Raw genomic sequence first — 22,228 nt, 5'->3', positions numbered from 1 at the left:
AGCAGCTCCTGCTGGTGACAGGTTTATGCAAGATGAGTTATATAAGCCGTGCAGAACCGGAGTCAGCGGTAATGAGACGCTTGTGAAATCTTGCACCGATCTGTGTCAGTGCCCTAATCGCAGGCGACAGCTGGGCTCTGCGGCTGGTTGGAGATGATAATATTAATGTCAGGAAGCATCAAGCGGAGGATGCGCCTTTCAAAGGGGGGATTACACTCCTTGCGGAAGAAAAGGAAACAGCCCTAATCTTTGCTGTTGGATCCCGGGTGTTGGCAGGGGCCTGGGGAAGCATCTCTGAGTGACCTGGGCTGGGTTGGCTCTGTGCGTGCCGTGGAGGCAGGCGGCAACGTATGTGCCACCTATGGGCACAAGGTATAGCCAGGCCGTTTGTGGCGTGAACACCGTTATAACAATCCAAGTCCCGTCACCCTGATTCTCTTTCATCCCGCTCCCTCCATCCCACCTCCTGCCTTCCCTGCCCATCCCCTCCCTCTGCCCTAGCCACAGTGGCCCCAGGGCACAGCATCACTGCCCCAAGAGAAGAAACTTGGGCTGAGAGGCAAATCCAGGTGTAGGAGCAAAGCTCTCTTTGTAATGCAAGCAGCTTTTCCCTGTCTCTGGATGCGGCTGCCAATCCAGAATTTATTAGCATGCAATCTGCTCTCACCTGGGATGCTGGTGGAAGGGGAGCTGACAGGCAAGCACAAACAAACAAACAAACTACAAAAGCAAAGGGCCGGGGATGCTGCGGATCCTGACGGATGCAAGGCACCTGGGTACCACGGCTGGGTGGAGATGGGTACCACAAAGGCTCCGGCAGGAAAAAGCCCTTAAGGATCATATCTTTCCTAGTTATCACCATGAGTAGTCTTCACTTTGAGCTCTCAAGCTTCAAAAAGGCTGGCGATGCCTTTTTGGTCAGCAGAGTTTTTCTCCTGTCCTAGAACTCCTTGCACTTATGAAAGGATGACTACAAAATCCTGGAGTCATTAATATGTATCTCTGCTGTAGGTACATCAGCTCAGAGCTGCTTTTGGTCTGGGTGTGCTCAGTAAGAGCAGCCAAATCCCAGCTCTGGGAAAACAGCTGCCCCCCAGCTGGGACCGATGGGGAGGCAATAAAAGCCCGGTGGGTGGAAGGGGGTGGCTTTCAGCTTTGCTAGGGCATGGCAAGGTGGGTTGTGGGGGTTTGGGTTGGGGTTTTTTTCCTCTTTTGCAAGGGAAAAAGCACTTCTTGCTTTTCTCTCAGGACTGGGCTGAAGCAGAAGCTCCAAGTGCTGCACCGTACAGGTAAAATGCTGCTTGCTCCCTGCCTAGAAGTGCTTGTTTTTAAGCTGTCCCTCCTCGGCAGCTTTGTGCTTTGCTCTTTGCTGTTCAGTTTGCTCTCAAAAGCCTGGTGTTCCCAGGCCTGGCCCCTGGTGTGATGCATGCTCCTGCCTTTGGTGCAGCGGAGACGGGAGCAGCGTGGGATTGCTGGGGCACGGGGGGCTGCAAAGAAGCTGTAACAGCAGCTGGGGTGTGTGTGTGTGTGGAAAAACCCTGAAGTAATAGGAAAACAGGTCCCTCATGGTGGGGAATAAGGGATCAATAACCCAGGAGGCAGAGAGTGCAGCAGCCCTGAGATTCCCTGATGAGAGTGAGCCAGGGGAGCAGCGAGCCCAAGGAAGCAAAGGTCATAAAGCGGAGGGGCCTGGAGCTGGTGGCTAACGGGGCTTTGGGGGACAGTAAAGAGATGATGGCTGCGATAATGCGCTCGAGGTTACAGCATGTGCAGGAGGGGCTGCAGGGGGAGCTGGGGGGAACACTGTACTTACCGGGGCGGAAAGGCAATCAGGTCCTCGGTAATGGGTCTGCAAGGGGAAAAGCTGATGGCCTTGGGGTGCTGTGCATTGTTTCAGTGCCGGGATGCCAGATGTCTGCTCCCTGACACTGTGGAGCCTGAGGGTGAAGGTGTCGGGGCAGGAGGCAGCAGCTCCACTGCCTCCGTGCCTGTGCAGAAGCATCCCAGTGTAAATGGGAACCGGCATTGCACGGCCAGGTCACTCTGCTCCCTTTCCTGGGCACTCCTCGTCCCCACGGAGCAAGAAGGGCTCTGCCCATGGGTTATTCGTGCCTTGGTCATGGTATTTCACATTTCCCCTTAGTTGCAATGCTGCTGGGGGAGGGAAGCCAAGGGGCAGCAGCTCTGGGTGCTGGTGGCAGCTGGAGCAGGGCAGGATCAGGTCCTATGCATCAGCTGGGGTCTGCAGCCAGGTGTGTGTTTAGGGGATGGGATGAAGATGTGGTCTCACTGAGCAGCTGAGAAAACAGATGATATTAGCAGCAGGGCTGGAAAAGCCGGGTAATCCGAAGCAAAAGTAAGGCTGGAGCGTTCACGAGAGCCCAACTTGTGGAAAAGTGGATCTGCAGCTTAGTGATTAGTGATCGATTGACTTTTTAACTCATTTATGCTCGAGGCTGTTGCACAGACTCACCTTAACACCACCCCAGCTCTCTCCTGAGCAGATCGCTGCTGTTCAGCAAAGATGGATCTGGTGCTGCTCTGCCGGGCTCCTCCATCTCCCCGTGGCGCTGGGGATGGGGATGTGCCCTGGGTGGCACCTTCCCGGCACAGCCGTGTGCCAGGGCTGGGGAGAGGTTGGTGCTGAGCCCTGCGGGATGTGGGGGAGAGCCCACAAGGTCAGGCGAGCCGGCTGCACTCCATAAATCTTGCCAAGCGCTGGCGGAGAGGACGGCTTTGCTTCGTCTCCGTTATTACTTCCTTATGCATAAATACACAGTATCGATGGGGCCATGAATCACACTCCCCCAGCTGGGTCAGCAGGAACGGGAGCTGCCATCAGCTCTGCCTGCACCACGGCTGATCCTGCCTCATGCCCTCAGTCCCCCAGGGCTGGGAATGGGCTCTGGGGTCTTGGGGCACTGGAAATCTGCTACAATGAATGTCCTCCAGTGCTTAGCCCAGCTCTGCAACAGGGTGAGGAGCAGAGCCCCAGACCCCTCAGCCTTTGCCCGCTCTGAGCATCCCTGCTGCCTCCCGGGATCCCTCTCCAGAGGGCAGGGAAGGGGAGGAGGTGGGGACCCCGCTGCTGGGGAAAGGGCTCTGCCGCTGCCATCTCTTAACCAGCTGCAGCAGCAGCTTCTGCTGTCTTTTAATGCACCAATATTTCTTCGAGACTGTGCTCAGTTGCTTCTCGCTCCATTATCACTCAAATGTGTATTTTATGTGACTGCAACAAAGGCAGGTCATGCCTGTTACATGCCGAGGTGGGGGGGCTTTGCTGGCACGATGCCAGGGTGAGGGGCAGGAGGCAGCTGGGGCTGCCCCATAGATCTTCCCCTCTTGCCTGTCCTTTCCATAGGCACCAGCCCCACACGCTGCCTCTTCGCAAGCTCTCTTCTCCCTCCTGGTGCTTTATTCCTGTTCTTGCTCCTTCCTCCTCTCACCATCCTTCACCCTCCTCGTTGGAGCAGCCCCGAGGGGAAACCCCCAGGTCTTGGCACTCCCCAGGCTGCAGCAGGCAGCCTGTCTGGGGGGCTGACCAGGGGGGTACAGGGGGCACGAGAGCTGGCTTTTGTCAAGGGAAGATCCTCCCTAGCAGAGCCCTTGCCCACCATTGCCAATGCAGAAAGCTCAGGCAGCTGTGGCCACAGGTTTTAATTAAAATTAACTGTTGCCCGCAGCTCCTGGACACAATTACTCAGTCACCAGGTATCAAGTCCACTGACAGGGAATGTAATTAAGATGTGAAGGTTTCTCCTTCCCCAGCCACCACCTCCGCCCTGGCACGAAGCAGCCGTCCTCCCTGCGATGCTCCTGCCCTCCCAGGCATCACCGCATCCCCCAGGACCTGCAGCAATGGCACGTCTTCCTTCCCAGGGCTCCTTCGCTCCCGTTGGGCTTTGGGCCATGGTACGAATCTCTCCTGACCCCCTGCTGGGAAGCATCCTGTGATCACAGCGCTGGTGTCAGCCCAACCCCTCATTAAGTGCTATGCCCCCAGTCGAGTAATTACTCCTATTTATAACCGAGCGTTCGCAACCTGCCCTCAATAAAACCCCCGGCTGCTCCACCTCCCATGCTCCTGTCGCTGACACAGAGCAGCATCTATTTTTACCCCTCTCCCCTGGAGATGCTTTGCTCCCGATTCCGGTTGTGGGATTTAAAGAAACTCTGCCGCTCCTGCCACCTGCTTCCGGGGGTCCCTGGGGGCTGAGGCAGTGATGCTGCAGCCTCCCGCCAGGGCAAAGGCTCCACGGATCCCCCCAGGTATGGGACCAAGAGCCTCTGGGAGTGATCTCTTGTTATCCTTCTTCAGGCATCAGGAGGTGCTCCATGCTGGTGGATGTGGGATAGTGTTAATCCAGCGGGATCTCTGGAGCCCTCCAAGGACCTTGATCTATTGGTCTTACCAAAGGGTGGAGAAAAGCATGATGTGGAGGGACCCGTGGGAGCAGTTTTGCAAACCAGCTCTTCCCAAGGACCAGGGTCTCACTGGAAGCTGAGGCCAGACAGACCCAAAGGAGAAACCCCTTTGGGGAGGTTCCATGTCCAAGTGAGTCCCTGTTGCTGTGAACAGACCTTTTCCCCTTGAATATCTGCTCCTGCCCATGCTCTCCAGGGGCAGAGCGCCGGGCTGAGCCCACCGGGGTCAACAGCATCAAGCAGCAGCTCTGTGCAAAGGCAACCCGTGGCACCGGCTCCCACTGCCCGGTAAAAATAGAAGCTGTTCTTTGTTTTCACACCAGCTTTTTCAGATGCAATCGCTGTGTTTTGAAGAGGAAACGCTGCTCTGAACTCTGCATTAACACCTATCAGTGTAATTTCCCACGGCAAGTTAAGAAAGCAAAGCAGCACTTAATGTGCTCCAGCGCTCTGGGGTGCTGGGAGCCAAAGCGCTCGCAGATGGCCCAGGCCTTCGCAAACCCTTGAGCCGAGCTGGAAAATGCCTTCCCGTCTGTGCGCAGGCCAGCCTAGGGAGAGAAAGGAAAATGATTCATCTTCTACTCCAGTGTAAATCCAGCGTGGGTGTCTGCTCGTGGGCAGCTGGGTCTGGGCAGGGAGAGCAGCAGCCTTCAGCATCCCACGGAGCCGAGCAGCAGGAGCTGCTTCACCTCTGTCTGTTGGGACAGCAAGTCTCTTGCCAGCCTGGGAACCGAAACTTCCTTAATACACTCCTATTAGTATACTTAGAGTTCCTTAATATATGTATATCATGCCTGGGGGAGCTTGCTGCCAGACCTGCGGCTCTCCGGAGCTGCCAGCATCCCTGCTCCCTTGCCCTGCGTGTGTGGACCCCAGGAGGACATTATTTCCAAGGCGCAGGGTTTTGCTTTGATTATAAGCCATGATAGATGCTGCTTGTGACCCCGTGCCGGGCTCCTGCTGCCGGCTCACCCCGTGCCGGGCACGGTGGGCACCGTGGCACAGCCGCTGCCCTCCGTCCCCACGTCCCTCCCGGCGAGGCGGCGGAGCTGTGCATTAATCATTCCCACTGCACGTTGAGCCATCTGGATGGTATTGGCCCTTCTGCCACACCACGGAGGATTGTTAACACAAAGCATATGCTTTGTTTGAAATTAATAATAATTTTAGGCTCTCACCAGCTGCTGGTAATTGGCTCCCCTTTCGCAGAGATAACTGAGAGCAGCAGGGTGGAAATTCAGCAGCTTCCTTGCTCCTTTTCTAATGAGATGAGTCCCTGGGAAAGGTAGCCGTTCTGCAGGGGACAGCGTGACACTGGCCGGGTAATGGCTTTTAATAACCGGCTACACGTGCCCCATGCCACGGTGATGGTAACGCACAAGCCCCAGGGCTGCGCGGGGACCCTGGTGTCCCCTCGGCAAAGCCACGCAGCAGCCACAGAGAGCTTGCACCTTTCCTGGGCACTGACCCAGTGGGGAAGGGCAGGTTTTAGCAGCCTCCTTTGCTGCTTAATTGTTGCCAGAAGCAGCAAATTAGCGCAGAGGGTATATTTTTACATTTTCTTGCTTAAGCATCAGTCTGGGCAGATGGGTGTTCAGAGGCTGGTAGGGATATTTATATTGCAGTCCTGACAAAAATCTGCGTGCGGAGGAGCTCTGTAAAATATACAGAGCATTATTTTTGTTCAAACAGCGCGTATTAAGGCAAAGGGAACGTGCTAAACGCATCCACTGCTGCAGAGACATATAGGAGCTGAGGGCTTTTAAAAATCTCCAGATTCAATCTAGGCTTTTAAATGCAACCTGCCCTGTGATGGCTCTTGCTGCTGCAGCAGGGTGAGCAGGCAGGGTCACGGCAGCAGCCGGCAGAACTCTGAAATTAGGGCTCTGGCTGCATCCCCCGCTTCACTCTCATTAGGGTCCAGCCGATAACTTTTAATGGGATTCCTGTAATGAAAGTGTAGGAGTAGCATGCAATATCCAAAGAGCTAAAATGTTCTCCCGGGCGCCATGCAGCGCTGCTGTAATACAGCTTATTGGTATTTTAGCCTTTGTCAAATATTCAGCGCTGGAAAAGGACATGGAGGGATTTCTGGCGGGGTGTAGGAACCCTTCCCCTTGCTCCCATCACCCTCCGCAGCCCAGCGAGACCACCGGCACTGCGGAGATCACTGTCCCGTAAAAGCAGCGATGCCCTGGACCAAACCCAGCAGCAAATTGTCTTTCCAGAAGGCATTTGCCTTCCCACACCCTTGGCCACCAGCCCTCCTCATCTCCTCTGGGCCCAAGCAGCAAATTCAGCTGCTCCTTTGGTCCAGGCTTTGCACGCTCACTCCCACTGGAGCATCAACCCCTCCAGTCTCATGGGGCATCACATTGGCTGCAGCATATCCCGACGGGAGAGTCCAGCCAAGTCCTCCTGCATCCCTCCATCCCACAGTAGGTTGCTCCCCAAGCCCCACCTCCAGCCAGGCATCCCTCGGTGCCCTACGCCGGGGGCGTTTGGGTGCTGGGAGGATTGCTGATGCTGTGATGTGCCCCTTGCAGCTGCAGAGGTTTGGGGTTGTTGGTTTGTTTGGGTTTTTTTTTTTTCCCACAGCAGTCATCATTATAAATATTGCCAGATGGGTGGGAAGGAGAGGGAGGACAAGTGACTCTGCTACGGGCTGGCACCAGCCCAGGAGTTTGCACCCAGCGATGCTCCTGGCTGTAGGGAGGCGCGGGCTGGCCGAGGTCCCCGGGATCGATGCAGGTGGGTCTGTGGGGGCTGAGCACGTTGCCCCACAGCTCGGCTGTGGCCAGCAGAGGCCACGGGATCAATGAGGAGTGAAGGAAATACAGCTGCGGACATGCGGCTTTTACAGCTTCCTTCCCCAAGAAGGGCTGGTTTTTACGGACTTTGGGTAATTGCCAATTAATTTTACTGAAGCCGAGGAAAGCAGACCAGCTCCTGAAGGGCACCCCTGCAGTGGGGAACAACCCCCTTTTTCCCGTCTCTTTTCCCACACAATCTGGCCTGATGCAGCCCCTTGGCAATGACCAGTCCCGCACTTCTCAAGCCACCAAAAGGGAACTAAAATGTGGGATGCACGGAGTTAGGAGCTGGCCGTACCTCTGCCGTACCATCTCCCTGCTCCTCGTCTTGCACCTTGTCATCAGCTCCGCTTATCTTCCATCCAGAGAAGGCAGCCGGGAGCTCCAGAGTTCCAGAAACAAGACAGGCGGAGAGAATCCAGACCCTCCCAATTAAGCAATTTTTCTGAATGAAGGGCTCTGCGCTGCCCTGTGCAGGGAAGGTGATTGACATAAATCCCGGGGCTGATTAGGGGTTTGTCATTTAGCACCTATAATGCCTCCCTCCTAATAGTATTAGGGCCTCCTCGGCGAGACGCTAATGCAGTTTGCAGCTGCACTGTGGCGCCTGGGATTCGGCCGCCGAGCAGCGAACACGCTGCAAAATGAGCACATCTCTAATCCGAGGAGACAGTAATGAAAAAAGGAGCTGCTTTGACAAGGTGCGTGGAGCAGGGGGGAGAAATGCTGCCGGTATGCCCGGCCCCGGGAGCATCGTCTCCTGGCCACAGGCATCCCGGTTGCTCGGTGAGCAGCTCGCTCCTCATTTCCCATCCTGGAGATGCCCAAAGCCCTCTTTCCTCGCTCTGCCCTTCCAAGCCCAACCCAGCCTTCCCCCGGGATCCTCCCTGCTCTCTCCACAGGGGCTGCATCCCTGGTCCATGCCCCTCGGCTGGGGATGCAGCTCTGCCTCCACTCCTGGGGAGAAGGGCAGGAGTGTTTGTTGGCTGTAGTGACCCTTAAAGCTCTGAAGAAATCTCTGTTTTGATTAGTTGTGCTCCTAAATTATTTATAATCACCGTAATACAATAACGACAGTAACTCCCTAACCAGATTAAAGCGCTCTCCATTTGTCCGGGGCTTTGCACTGTAACATCTTCCTCCTCTCTCTGCCACGGATTTTGTTTCCTCAGCCCAGCCCCACACTGAGCCCTGGCCAAGGGTTTTTCCAGCCTTTGCATTACGTGGATTTGATATTCCAGGGCAGGTCCCCTTTTCCACCCTAAAACCCCATCCATGCATTCAGGCAAGGGATGCCGTGAGCAATTTATTCTGGCAGCAAAACCCCCCAGCGCTTCGCCCAGCCCGTGCTGCTGCCTCTGTGAAATGTGATTAGTGCTGTTCGCAGGGACTCCCTCGTTAGCCTGCCTGGCCCGGTGCAAATCTCGTTAGACCCGTAGGATCTTTAAGTGAAGTCCAGAAGGTGTTTCCATTTCTTTGGTTAATGAAGAAAAATAGTAGTGGAGGCAGCTGGAAGGAGCGGGGATTGCAGCGGGGAGCTGGGCTGGAGGACAGTGAGAAGAGAGGACTGTGTTAACACTGATTAATAATAAATAACCACTATAATGAGCACTAATTAATAATAGCACATGTTTAAGCAATTGATTCCCAGTGAATGGCATCACGCTGTCAGGAATCCCCATCGCTCCAGCTAACTGAGCCGGCAGCACTGCCGGATGCCCCAGGCCATGCCCAGGTTTCCAGGATCTGGAGATGGGAACCAGCCTGGTTGTGGACAGGGATCATTCCTCGCCACTGTAGGAACAGACCTGGGAAAGGATGGGGAGCCACGGGCTACGGAGCATCTCCTGTCCCTCAATGCACCCTGCTGCCTCCTAAACCACTGCCTGCTGGGTCCCAGGGCACAGCAAGATCTGCCTTGCCCCGTGCTCTCCCTTGGTCTGATGTTCATCACTGGAAAAATCTCCCAGAAACTTGATTTTTTTTTTTTCCTGACCAATTTTAGGTGTTTCTGATCAGGGTCCATCCCTGCACCCTGCATGGTGCCAGCTGGGGCAGGCGGCGGAGCCCACGGCTGCCGGGGACCTGTTTGTTTCCTGGTCCCTTCAATTCAGCGCATGAGAGAGAGACTGATACAGAGCTTTAATCAGCGTAATATATAAAGCACTTAATTTGCCTTATTAAAAGTCTGCACTTTGGATTTTCAGGATCCGGGAAATTAACTCAAGCACCTAAGCATTTATTTGATTGAAAGAGATTATAAATAATTCATGCCTTTTCTTTGCCTTCGGTAGAACCTGCCAGGTAGGGGGGGACCAGCATCGGCTCCCGAGGTCCCTCCGTCATGGTGATGGAGCCGGAGATGGCTCGTGATGGCACTGGTGGAGCACAGGGAACCCCTGGGAGATGGTTCTGTGCCAGGGGACCAGCAGGTGACAGGGAATTGGGGCCGGTGCTGCTCACCGTGCCCAGCTGAGGGGCTGGGTGTCCTCGAGCAAGGGCTGTGCAGGGCTGGAGGTGGCGAGGAGGAGGAGGAGGAGGAGGAAGAACAGGCTGACCTGGAGCAAGTCAGGCTGCGTACTGGTCTCACTGTACTGGGAGGAGAGGAGCCAGCCACTAAAATCACCATGACAATAAAGCTGAATATTTCATCTATAATTCAGAGGAGCTGGAAAGTGGTTTTATGAAAAAAAATATTAAAACTAGAAACGTGGCTGAGACAGTAGAAATTTATGCCACTGTTCCTGCAGAGCGAGGATGTGGCGTGACCTTCAGACAGGCACAGTGCCCAGCCCTGGCCACGATGCTGGGTGCTGGTGGGGGCTGAGAGCAGGCATGTCCTGGGGGGGCTAAGGACTACCTGTGGCCACGGTGCCCCCTCGGCAAGGGCTGAATGGGCAAAGATCAGGGTGGGCAAAAAGCAGCCTGCAGGAGAGGTGTGTTTGCTGCGTGAGCTGGGCATCCTCTGGTTATCTTCGAGGTATGGGATGTGCATGCCTGGGGGTGTGCATCACCAGCCGGCCCTTGTAGCATGGGCTGAGCATCACGGGGCTGTGCATCGTCCAGCTGCATCTTGCAGCTTGCATTGTGCATCCCTGAGGGTGTGCATCACCAGCCAGCACAAGCTGAGCATCCCAGGGCCGTGCATGGTCCAGCTGCATCATGCGTTGTGCATCCCCAGGAGTGTGCATCACCAACCAGCACGGGCTGAGCATCATGGGGCTGTGCATGGTCCAGTTGCACCTTGCAGCGTGCATTGTGCATCCCTGAGGGTGTGCATCACCAGCCAGCACGGGATGAGCATCCCGGGGCCAAGCACCATCCAGCTGCTCCCACTGCGTGTGTTGTGCATCCCCGGGGGTGTGTGCATGGGGGGCTCTGCAGCATGCAAAGCTGGTTCCGGAGGCTTGGCTGAGCGAGGAGCGGGGGTTTCGGGGTGCGGGGCGCTGGCCCCAAGGCTGCGGGGTGCCGGCGGAGGGGCTGCAGGGGGGGCCTTGCCCGGCCCCTGCCTGCCCGGGCCGTTCGGCGTGCGCACAGCGCCCTCCAGCGGCCGCCGGGCCCGCAGCTGGCCAGATGTGCCCGCCGCTCCGCAGGGATGCCCGGGCGCTGCGCCACGTCCCCTCCAGCCCTGGGTGCGCTGAGCTGGGGGGGTCTCAGCTCTGCGGCGGGGAGGGGGGGTGGGGGTGAGAGCTGCCAGCCGCGGGGGGGAAGGGGCGGGGGGGGGCTCTCCTCTCCCTCCCCACCCCGCTCACTGCAGGTTCCTCTTCTTTGCAAACTTGAGGGCCACGTTGTCGTACTCGGTGGTCCCCAGCCACTCCTTGCCCTGCAGCAGGAAGGGCTGCCGGAGAGGGACGGGTCTCTTGGGCACCGCGTAGTCATCCCGCTGCGGGTTGTAGGGGTACTCGTGCCCGGTGGGCTCCTCCGGGGCCGCCTGCAGCCTCCACGCCTCCCCTTTCACCTCCTGTGGCTCATCGTAGACGGTGTGGGTGGACAGACCCTCGGGCTCATCATAGATGTGGTCGGGCTTGGCGGCGGTGGGGCGCAACGGGGGCTGCTTGCCCGCTTGCCCCCTTGCCTCCCTGACGCTGTCGTAGAAGGGGTCAGGGACCTCCTCGGGGCAATGGACCAGGCTGCTGAACTTCTGAGCCATGAAGGTCTTGGCGATGGTGTCGAAGGGGATGGCGTACTCGGGTTCCGTGGCTGCCTTGGTGGGAGCATCCTGCCTCCAGCCCTTCTCCGGCACCGGGGGGGTTCCCCAGTGGGGGGAGTTGCAGGATTTGGTGTAAGGGCATTCGGCACTGCGGGAGGGCAGGATGGCACCCGACGGCTCCCCGGCCCCGGAGCAGCTGCTGGGGGGCATCACCAGCTTGGCTTTTGGCACCTTCCCCTCCCAGGTGGGCTCCAACGAGGAGCACTTGGTGCCACCAGGCTCCTCGTGCCCCTGCACCCAGCTGGGCATCTTGGCGTGGCCACGCGGCCGGGTGGCATCGTCCCCAGGGCCACCCTGCCACGGCTCCTCGGTCCCCCGGCCCTGATGCATGTTGATGGCCGACTCGATCGCCTTGAAGATCTCGTTGCCTTGCCTGGTCTCAAACTCAAAGTTGCCTTCTCCGGATGCGCAGCGCCGGCCAGCCTCAAAGGAGAAGGTCACCTAGAGAGGGATGGGCTCAGGTCCCCCCGCCACAGCCCACTGCCACCTCACCCTTCCCGCATCCCACCTACCTTATCCCTCCCGAAGCGCCGCAGGAAGCGGTAGGGCCAACTGTAGAGGACCTCCAAGGTCTGGAAATTCTGCAGCTCCAACGCATCCTCACCGGCTCGGAGGATGTACCGGCCCCAGAGCCGGCAGCGCTCGGAGGACTCAGTGGCCCTCACCATCACGTCGAACGCCTGCTCCAAGGCGGCTGGGGATGGAGGAGGTGGCATTTAACAAGTGCAAGGAGCAGAGGTCCTTGCTGCTACAGCAAAGCTGCATCTCCCACCCCAGAGAGATGCTGTGGGGCTTGGGGCTCCCTTCAGCCGGGGCAGCGGGAAGTGGTGTCCGGCCGATAAGGGCTCAAGGGCTCCAGCCGTGCGGGAGCAGCCCGCTAGCGCAGTGAAACCCAGCCCTGCCAAACCGCAGAGCAGGAAGAGGCTATTTTAGGAGGAGACATTTTGCCGCACCGCCTGCACACAGCCATGGTGGGGGCTGCTCCCCCGTGCAACACCGGCCGAGGTGCCTTGGCAAGGGGGATGATGAGATGCTGCAGGACATGTGCTGCCGTCTGTGCAAGCAAACCCAGCTCCACTGTGCCTTGCCCACCTCCTGGTACCTACCTTTGTCCCGGGAGCTGTAGAGGGAGTTTTCCTCCATGGAGAACTCTCTGTTGGTGCCCAGTAAGCTCTGCTGGCCATCCTTGCCTGCTGCCGGCTCCTCTCTGCTCCTCTGCCCAGGAAAGAGCAGCGGGTGAGCAAGGGCAGAGCACGGCATCCCCCAGCCTGTTCCATCACACCAAAACCCCGGGATTCACCTGCACAGATCCCGCTGTCTCCCCAGTTTATCCCTGCCTGGTACATACCGGGAAGGCCAGCTCACATAGCTTCTGGATCCAGTCAGCCACCTCGGGGCCATCGGTGGCCAGGAGGTACCGCTTCTCAGTAGTCTCCAGCAGGAAGGGGATGGTCTCCTTGGGGCAGCCGGTATCGCCGCTCGCCTCCACCACGTGCACGCAGTCGCTCAGCTTCACCAGCCGCTTGCTGCCCTCACCTTTCCGCAGCTTCTCGGCAGCCAGCGGCACCGAGCCCTCGAAGAGCTCCAGGCGGGCAGTGGAGCAGGAGCTTTCCCGGTACAAGACGCCCCAGAACTTCCTCCATTTCTACCGTAGGGAGAAGTAGCGAGAGTGAAAGCCCACCCTTGGCCAGCTCTCCTTTCACTCTTCCAGGAGTTCTCATCCCCTTGGGATCACACATGAGCCTGGGGCAGGACATGGGTACAAACCCCTCCAGGGTCTGGGCAAGGTCTTGCACCATCTCCCAGGTGGGCTGGCCAAAGCGGGGGGTAAGATAAACTGGGCAGCATGGGGAAAAGCATCCCCACCACACAGCCGGCAGCCTGCGGCACGGCTTTCCCAGCCAGGAAAGGCACCGGCAGCATCCCAGCCTCACCCAGCACCAGGAACCATCCCACAGCTGCCCCCACCCTGCAGCACCCAAAGCCCCCTGCTGCTGAAGGACTTTCAGTTCCCCGTTTGCTCCATCTTCCCTGAAAACACCAACTTTTAAAGGATTCCTGACTCGCCCTGGGAGGAGGCAGCGACTCGGCACACCGTGCGTGGGAGGCAGTGGCGGCGGCAGAGGGGAAGTGGCAGGAGAGCAAAGTCTGGCACCAAAAGCAGCATCCCCCGCGGCGGCTGCCTGCACCAGGGACCTGCTGGACCTGGCAAGCTTTGCCAAAACATGGCACCCTTTTGCCAGGGTGTTTCTGGGACCCACCACGCCGTTGGCCTCTGCCCCATCCTCCGCCACTGCAGGCATCGTGCGTGGTAGCAGCTGCCTTGCTGCGGGAAGGCGATGCCCTGCCTGCCCTTCCTGCCCTGCCTGCACCGCCTGCCCTTCCTGCCCTGCCTGCAGCATTTCAAGCCCCTGCGGAGGGTGGGTATGGGGGGCAAACCTCGGTGGTGCCTCCTGCCCCGCCGCAGAGCCAGAGGCACCCAGGCAGCTTCTTCCCCTTCTTGCACAAGAGCGGTGCGGCACTGCCATTGCTAAACCCCGGCTGTTATCAGCCGCTGAAGCACCCAGGCTCTGGGGTTTGCATCAGCGCATGGCACAGCTCTGCAGAGCCTCTGCCGGGGGGGGTCCAGCTGGGGGGGGGCGTCTCTTTGCTCCATGACCCCAGCGTCTTCCACCCCCTGCCCATCCTCATCTCCCAGTATGCTGGCGGAGAGCCGATGGGTGGCTGGGGATCCAATGGGTGGGAGCATCCCAGTCCCTTTGGATGTAGCCCTCTCACACCTCCATGCCCAGCCCAGCCAAGCCCCCTCCTCCCGTGGGTCCTCCCCAGGGACCAAGCAGCCACCCCCCCCGCCCCCTCCTCACCTTCCCAAAAGTCTGCTGCAGCTGGAGGTAGAGCACACCCTGCTTCACCACAGCCTCCTCCATCCTCCAGCCACCAGCATCCTCCCGCGCTGCCTCTCCGCCGCCGTTGCCCCCTGCCCCACAGTTCGGGGGGGGCCCGGCTTGGTCGCACCCCCCTGCCCCGCTGCAGCGCTGCCGTCACACTAGGTCTCGCCGTCTCAGCATGTGACGTGCGGTTGGGTTTTCTGTTTCCTACGCTCGGCGCGAGGCTCCAGCTTCCTGCTCCTCTGAGCTTACCATAAAGGGCAAAAGGGCAGCCAGCGGCACGGCACGGCATTACATGGCATGGCATGGCATGGCATGGCATAGCATGGCATGGCATTGCACGGCACGGCATGGCACTGCATGGCATAGCACGGCATGGCATGGCACGGCACGGCATGGCATAGCATGGCATGGCATGGCACGGCATGGCACGGCACGGCACGGCACGGCATGGCATGGCACGGCATGGCACGGCATGGCATAGCATGGCATGGCATGGCACAACATGGCATGGCACTGCATGGCACGGCATGGCACTGCATGGCATAGCACGGCATGGCATGGCACGGCATGGCATAGCATGGCATGGCACGGCATGGCACGGCACGGCACGGCATGGCATGGCACAGCATGGCACGGCATGGCATAGCATGGCATGGCACAACATGGCATGGCATGGCACTGCACGGCACGGCATGGCATAGCATGGCATGGCATGACACAGCACGGCACGGCATGGCACTGCATGGCACGGCATGGCACAGCACTGCACGGCATGGCATAGCATGGCATGGCATGACACAGCACGGCACGGCATGGCACTGCACGGCACGGCATGACACAGCACGACATGGCATGGCATGGCATGGCATGGCATGACACAGCACAGCACGGCACAGCATGGCACGGCATGGCACAGCACGACATGGCATGGCACGGCACGGCACGGCACGGCACGGCACGGCACGGCACAGCATGGCACAGCACAGCACCCTGTGAAATAGGTCTAAAGGCGGTTCCAAGGGCAGCGCCGTAGGGGTCACCAGCCTCGGCTCTGCTCATCTGCCCACCCCCAGGCATCGCAGCCCGGCCCAGTGCTCCCAGTAAGGCTGGCACAGCACCCAGCACCCAGACTGGCCGCAATGCAGCTGGTGAAGGGTGAGCTGGGGAAGGTGACAGCTCGGTGAGGGGGAGGGAGGAAGAGGTCGGAGGCTGCCAGCACTGGTGTGGGGGGGGCAGACACGTGGGGTGGGAACAGGGACAGCAGGAGCACTGGGTACTGGGAGCACTGGTGCTGGAGAGCAAGGCTTCCCCCTGGCCAGGGTAACTGGGAGCACCTAAGCTGGGTACTGGGAACACTGGTGCAGGGGCTGCTGGGGCACGAGGCTTGCCCCTGACCTGAGTAACTCCGAGCACTGGTGCTGGGTACTGGGAACACTGGTGTAGGGGCTGCTGAGGCGTGAGGCTTGCCCCTGACCTGGGTAACTGGGAGCACTGGTGCTGGAGCTGCTGAGGTACAAGGCTTGCCCCTGGCCGGGGTAACTGGGAGCACTGGTGCCAGAGATGCTGAGGCACGAGGCTTACCCCTGGCCCGGGGTAACTGGGAGCAATGGTGCTGGGTAATGGGAGCACCGTTGCAGGGGCTGCCGAGGCATGAGGCTTGCGCCTGGCCGGGGTAACTGGGAGCACTGGTGCAGGGGATGCTGAGGCACGAGGCTTGCCTTTGGCTCGGGGTAACTGGGAGCACTGGTGCAGGCCACCGGGGACCCTGGTAAGCGATGGCGGCTTGGGGAGGCGCGGCCCCTTTAAGCGCCATGTCAACAAAGCCCGCCCCTCCCCCCGCTGCGTGGCCGCCGTCGTGACGTCACCCGCGGCGCAGCGGGGCGGGGCGGGGCCGCGCGGAGGGGCGGGGTCGGGCGGGGCGGGGCGGAGCCGGGCGGGCGGCGCAGGCGCGGGGGGCGACGGGGGCCGCGGCGCGTGCGCGCGGGCGGCGAGGGGGGGGGCGGGCGCGTGCCGGGCCCGGCGGAGGCGGAGGGAGCGGAGCATGAATGGAGCAAAATGGCGGATCATGTGCAGGTGAGGGGGGGGGGGCCCGCGCCGCGGGGCCGGCTCCGTGGGGCCGGGCGGGACGCGCCTCCCTTCCGCGCCCGGGCGGCCTGCGGCGGGGCCGAGCCACGGCGGGGCGGCGGGTAGGCCCGGCGCGGCGAGGCCCGGCGCGGCGCGGCCCGGCGGGGGTGGCAGCGGGCCCGCAGGCCCCGCGGCGCGGTGGAGCTGCCGCTGCGGCTCCCCCGGCCCCCGCCGCGGCCCCGGCCCTCCGCCGCCTGCGGGGCGGGCGGGCGCGGGGGCGAGCGGCCTGGCCGTGCCGGCGGCGCAGCCCCCCTCAGAGCCCGGGCGCTGCTGGCCGGCGGGGCTCGGGCTGCGGCCCGCCTCGCCGCCAGGCCAGGCCCGGCCCGGCCTCCGCGGGGCAGAGCGGCTGCACCGCCGGCGCTGCCCGGCCGGGCGGCCTTGGTCTCCTCCCCCGCCGTGGAGTTTTCTAGCAAACCCTGGGGGAAGGGCCGCTGGGGTCCCCCCGGTTCCCGACCCCCTCCGTGCCGGCCCACCCCGGTGCGTGTGCGGCAGCCCGGCCCCGCCGTGGCCCTCCCTGCGTTTTCCCAGCCCTCTGCGTTTTATTTCCCAGCTGCCAGGTAGGCCTGTAGGTAAAACTGTTTTGTTTGGCCTTAAAACCAACCCCCTGCGTGGATAACTGTCACGGAGAGGAGTCGGGAGGCAGATCAGAGGTGACAGTGGCTTGCGGCGGGTCAGGCTGGCGTGCTGGGATGCAAAACCCTCCGAAGAGTCGCTGCTGTCACCGACAGAGAAAGTAAAAATAGCTACAGCTGGGGAAAACTCTGAGGGTGGCTTGGTTTTTTTGCATAATATTTTTTTTTTTAGTTGAACTTACGCAGGATTTGCATGGTCTCCAAAAGACAGGCTGAACTGTAATGACACTGGTAGTTACATATTATCTATGCAACTTTTAAATAAATATATTCTTCACATGATACCCTTGCGAACCACAAGGGTGAGCAGTTTATTAACTCAGAATAGAGCCGTGCAGCTCTCAGGTTGTCTGGCAAGGTTGCTGGCAAATGTCTCTTGGGTAATCTCAGGGGAGGAGAGGAATTACTGCATTATTAAACAATTCACAGGCTCTAATTTTTCTGAAGAAACTCTGAATTCGTTTGCCGTGTCTCCAGTCCTACCTTTAAAACTTAGCGGGCAAGCCAGCGGTTTGACACTGTAGGTGGTTGAAGCAGCTGCTCCTGTTGCTTTAAAACTGCACTTCATACCCTGCTTTTCTTTGTTAAATATTGAATTGAGCAAATGGAAGTTTGAGCCGTAAGAACGGGGTTGTGGTTGCTGTGTTCGACTTGGTTAGTTAAAGTTTAACATCAGAGGCTTGGAAGATGTTCCACTCGGAGAAAAACTGATTTGCAAATACAGTTAAGGCACCTGCAGCTTGGTGTAGTTCCTGTACAAGACAAATATAGCTAACAAAATTGTTATGTACTGTAACTGGATGGGCTTTGCCTGCTTTTTATTGTCTCTCTTCTTCTCTCTGCTCCAGGCAAAAGCTGTAGCACTGAGAAGCTTTCCTTCAGAAAGCAGAGTGTGAGGTTCCCTTCAAAACCGATGGTGGATTTTTGTGGCTGGAGGAAGCAGTGGGGTTTATTAATAGATGAAATTTTTGCTGAGAGGTCTTTCCATAGCCTGAAACTCCAGTATTTTGGATGTGATTTGAGCCGAATTGCACAGAATCCCCTATCAAGCATCATGTTCATTTAACAGAACGGTTATTGAGTTATCCAGCATTGTGGGGAGATGCTGACTATCAGTGTGAATAATTGAGTTGTTTTTATGGCGTATGCTTTGGGAGTTGGTCCTGTTTTAATGGGAACAGGGATTTGCAAACAAATACTGGCTGTCGAAAGCTGTGCGGGGTTTAGCAGGTTAGTAAAGTCTTGCCGCTGCTTCATGAGAGCTTTGGTTTGGGTGTTACATGCTCACAGTGGAACTTCCTCGAGTTGTACCTGGTGTGTTAATATGATGAAGCACAAAACCATATTTTTTTTTCTTCATAGACTGCATCTGTGCTGAAGTTTTCTTTACGATGTAGAGTTAAGGATAAAGACAAACTTTTAAGGCCATAATGAAAGAGAATATCGTGTTCTGGTCTTCAAAAAATAGACGTTATGCAACTTCTGAGCGAGCCCACCAGTTTTATTGGTGGGAATTGTGTAGTCGAAGCTGGCTGTGGTGCTTTCCTGTTGAGCAGCTCTTCAAGGAGGGACTGTTCAGTGTCTGGAAACAAAGGATGCAGTGATACTGATACAGGAGCAGAGAGAATCAGATGATTTTCTGTGCCTGAAAAGAAGTCCTGTGGTCTTAAAGCAAATTGTTGTACACCAGCTTTTCCACTTCTCAAAAAGCTTGTAGGACCTTGTTTTGAATTAATATTTCTGTCTGTTACTGGTCTTGTAAGCATCACTTAATCTTGCTGACAATAGATGTTATATCTTTGTGGGCAAATATGAATCCCCTTCCCACATTTCCCCCCCCCCCCCCTTTTTGGAAACAGATTTGTCATCTTTGTTTTGCTTCCACTTTCCTGGCCCCTTAGATGTTTTCTGTGCTGCTGCCCTAAAATGGGATGCCCTTACTGAATGTGCATATTCCTGTGGGAGGTTTGTTGTAGGATGATGATGATGAATTCTGTGACTTCCATGTATTGAATGTTTCGTTTGTCTTGAATTTAAAAAATCATTGCTCTGATTAAAAATTGTTGTCCCTTCTACATTTATTATTGCCTGTTCTTGGTAGCTTGACTCCAAGTTGAAATAAAAGAAATTTGGGTCAGCGAGAGGTAATAAGACAGGTGCTGAGGTGGCTGCTTGTAATAGAAGAATAAGAAAATTGGCATCTAAAAAGGAAATCGCATCCCCCCCTTTTTTTTTTTTTTTTTTTTGCTTTCACACTATCTGATTTTGGGTTCAGGGCTGGGCGTTTCAAACCCCAGAGACTGGCACTGAGTTTTCCATCTTTTTGACTATTTAATGAGCTGGCAGCACTTTGTTCCAAGCTGGAAAACTTCCGTGTTTGGAGCAGTTGTGTGTTTGTGCAGGTTCAGATCTGCTGGGGCCTCCAGATGCACCAGCACAGAAACAGGTCGCACCGTGTGAGTGTCAGGAAGGACACGGGGATTTTCTCACCAGCGTTGGAGGCTCCTTTGTGCTGTACTTGTGTGTGGAGGCGGGCGCGACTTGTTTTTTTGAGACTGTTTCCTAGGGCAAATCCTTCTTCATCCCTAATAGGACTGAAATATTTTTTTTCTTGTGTGTTTCTGTGTTCTAAAGGACGTTGTTTTGGCTCAAACACAAAATCTAATTTGGCTCTAGAAATCTATAACATTCAGCTTGCTCCAGAGGAAACCCTGGAGACTAAGATGTGTGTTTCCCATTAGATATCTCGGTAACCTTGCGCTTGCTTGGTAAAAGAGTCACGATGTAGCCTGCCGCCCAACTACAAATGGCATAGAATACTTTTTCGTTTGTTTTAGTTCAAGCTTTTACCTTCCATGTGTCATTGGACTCACTGAAAGCTCTTATTAAGAATTTGGGTTTATCTCAGAATAGCCCAAGGGAACACTCTGGACCTGGGGAGGTGGAAACGCTGGTTTGACTAAAAATAGAGCTGGCAGCATTTCTTTTGCAAATTAGGTGCGTTTTTTTTTTTTGAAGTTATGCGCTTTTTTAAACTGGGCTGTTCGGATGCTGAGTGCCAAAGCTGCAGAATACCCGTGGTAGGTGTTGAGAGTTGGATTTCAGCTGAAAGGTGGAGGTGTACAGTTGCAGTTCAGTATCTGAAGATCTCGGCAGCTAAACTTTGATGTAATAAAAGTGGATGCTTCTTTTTAGCTCTGGAGACTCTAGGGCCAGCAGATTGATCCTGCCCCTGCTGCCGATATTGGGTGCGTCCTTTGAGGTCCCCTAGGTAGCAGGTAAGGATGTCCTATGCAAAGCTCCTGGCAGAAGCCGCAGCCTGCTGTGTCTGTCCTCCAGATGCTGATGTTTTGAAGCAGCCCAGATGGGAGAGGAGAACGTGGTGGCTTCCTTGTGGCTTTTCACGCTCAGCAGCAGCCAGACGGGAGATGGGCTTGGGGTGGAATCCTGTCCTTGTTGAAGCCTGTGGGAGATGTCACTGAATTCAGGGAGCTGGAGCTGCTCTGTGTTTAGGTTGCTGTCCAGTCTGTAATAGTTCACCTGAGATCTCAAAAACCTCTGTTTCTCCAAGGGGAAAGCCAGAGCTCAGTTTGGCATGAGCTGGGCACTTGCTGCGACAGTAAAAGACTGGGAGAGCGCGGAGTGGAGTGGCCAGGTCGGGACTGTGAGCGTGCTGTCAGATGGCTGGTCTCCTCTCCCTGCTTTAGCGACCGAGCTGTGTTCCCTCGTTAACCAACGCTAATACAATTAAGGAGGATTTGTTCGTTTTAATCATTTTAAGAGAACACTGAATGCTCTGTAGCTCAAGAACTTTTATTACTGTTAATAATGTCTTGTTGCCCTTGGTGTTGAGCAGTGCAGTGGTGGTTTATGAGTCTTTAGGGCTTGGGCCTGTTAAAGCAAAGTTCAGGAAGTTACGTTTTTACTAAAAACTGCCAGCAAAGATGCAAGTTTTGTCTTCCTGCTTCTAAGCTGTGCTTTGAAGAAGGCCTTTGTGACTAGTTTACGATGCTGTTCCTGTGATACACTTGTGTGGCTTAGTTGCAAGAATCTAGTTTTCTTTTGTAAGAGTAAGCAGTGTTACCTGTGTGTGAGGTTACTCTTGGTTTTCCCAGTGTAGTGACGCTGGTGCATCCTTGGCCTTCGGTGCAGCAGCTGCACTGGTACAAGCTGACCCCCGTGACACACTCTGTGCATCTTCAGCTTTGATTTGCAAGAAGAATTTCTTTTATTTCTTTGCTCGTCTAACTTTGGCACAGCTGGTTTTTTCTCCACAGTGGATTTGTGGTCTAGGAAAAGACCACCTGAATTTCTATATATATATTATTTTTTTTTTTTAAGTTTTCCAGTCAAGCCTGGTTGGAGTAACCTCTGGAAACACAGGAGTCAAACACACCAAGGTGTTAACATGATAAGGTGTTGCTTGCAGCCACCTTATCTCCGGTAGCCTTAAGTCATGTCACACTGATTGGGCAATTAGCCATGGTAGGTCTTTCTGGCTTGTTGTGGGTTCTCCCTGTTCTCGTAGGACTTAGACCTTCTTAGAAGAATTTTAACTAAAGGCTTCCTACACCTTCAAAGTCAGACCAGACCATAAGGATCCGTCACTCGCTGCATGGATAGTCGGTGGCGCCTTGTACATGCGGTTGTCAATGGTGGTGCTGTTGGTTATTTTTAGTATGTGATAATTCTGACAAACTAATGAAAGGTACTGTTGGAGGATAGTTGCTAAACCACCCAGAAAATATCTCAGCAGAAGCTTGACATTTTTGCTTTTGTTTTTCATTGAGGACAAAATGTGAAGTTTATTCACGGTTCCTGCTAACTCTGGTAATGGTTTGCCAGTGGGAAGCTCGTTGCCCTGGTGTGGTCAGGAGAAAACATCAGCTTTACGCTCCGGTGCTTGACATCTTACTGGTAGCATACTTTGAATATTGCGTGATGTAATATCTCCGTTATAAATGTGCTTTGATAGTCTGATCCTTCTCTTCCTTCTCCCCTTGCCTGTTGTCCTGCTCTGGAAAAATCAGTCGCTCTCCAGGCTGAAATATGTGCTGCACTTTAGAAAAATAACATGCCACAGTTGAGTGCTGCGAACAAGAAGTATTTCTTAGCAGCTCTTTGACAATTTCA

The 22,228-nt window shown here is 56.3% G+C and overlaps 1 protein-coding gene across 2 annotated transcripts; it reads right to left on the bottom strand.

The window, feature by feature from the left end:
• Positions 1-9,365: 9,365 nt before the first annotated feature.
• DOK2 (docking protein 2) lies at positions 9,366-14,533 on the bottom strand. Of its 2 annotated transcripts, none has more exons than XM_056321717.1 (5): positions 14,313-14,533; positions 12,797-13,093; positions 12,555-12,663; positions 11,961-12,142; positions 9,366-11,871 (listed from the first exon to the last, which is right to left on the bottom strand). In XM_056321717.1, the coding sequence occupies exons 1-5, from the start codon at positions 14,373-14,375 to the stop codon at positions 10,987-10,989; spliced, it is 1,536 nt and encodes a 511-aa protein (XP_056177692.1). In that variant the 5' UTR covers positions 14,376-14,533; the 3' UTR covers positions 9,366-10,986. The 2 variants fall into 2 exon arrangements, with proteins under 2 accessions (XP_056177692.1, XP_056177691.1); XM_056321716.1 differs by having other exon boundaries at positions 9,366-11,889; positions 14,313-14,532.
• Positions 14,534-22,228: the final 7,695 nt, after the last annotated feature.

Source organism: Falco biarmicus, chromosome 18 (assembly GCF_023638135.1).
Source record: "Falco biarmicus isolate bFalBia1 chromosome 18, bFalBia1.pri, whole genome shotgun sequence".
NCBI classification, from domain to species: Eukaryota; Metazoa; Chordata; class Aves; order Falconiformes; family Falconidae; genus Falco; species Falco biarmicus.
Note: the sequence above shows the minus strand (reverse complement) of the source record. Positions and strands in the feature narration are given on the sequence as shown.

Coding starts and splice junctions, on each gene's coding strand:
- DOK2 (XM_056321716.1), bottom strand. CDS start 14,375: ATGGAGGAGGCTGTGGTGAAGCAGGGTGTGCTCTACCTCCAGCTGCAG. Junction 13,094..14,312: donor TGCAGCAGACTTTTGGGAAG/GTGAGGAGGGGG, acceptor TCCCTACGGTAG/AAATGGAGGAAGTTCTGGGG. Junction 11,890..11,960: donor GGCGCTTCGGGAGGGATAAG/GTAGGTGGGATG, acceptor ATCCCTCTCTAG/GTGACCTTCTCCTTTGAGGC.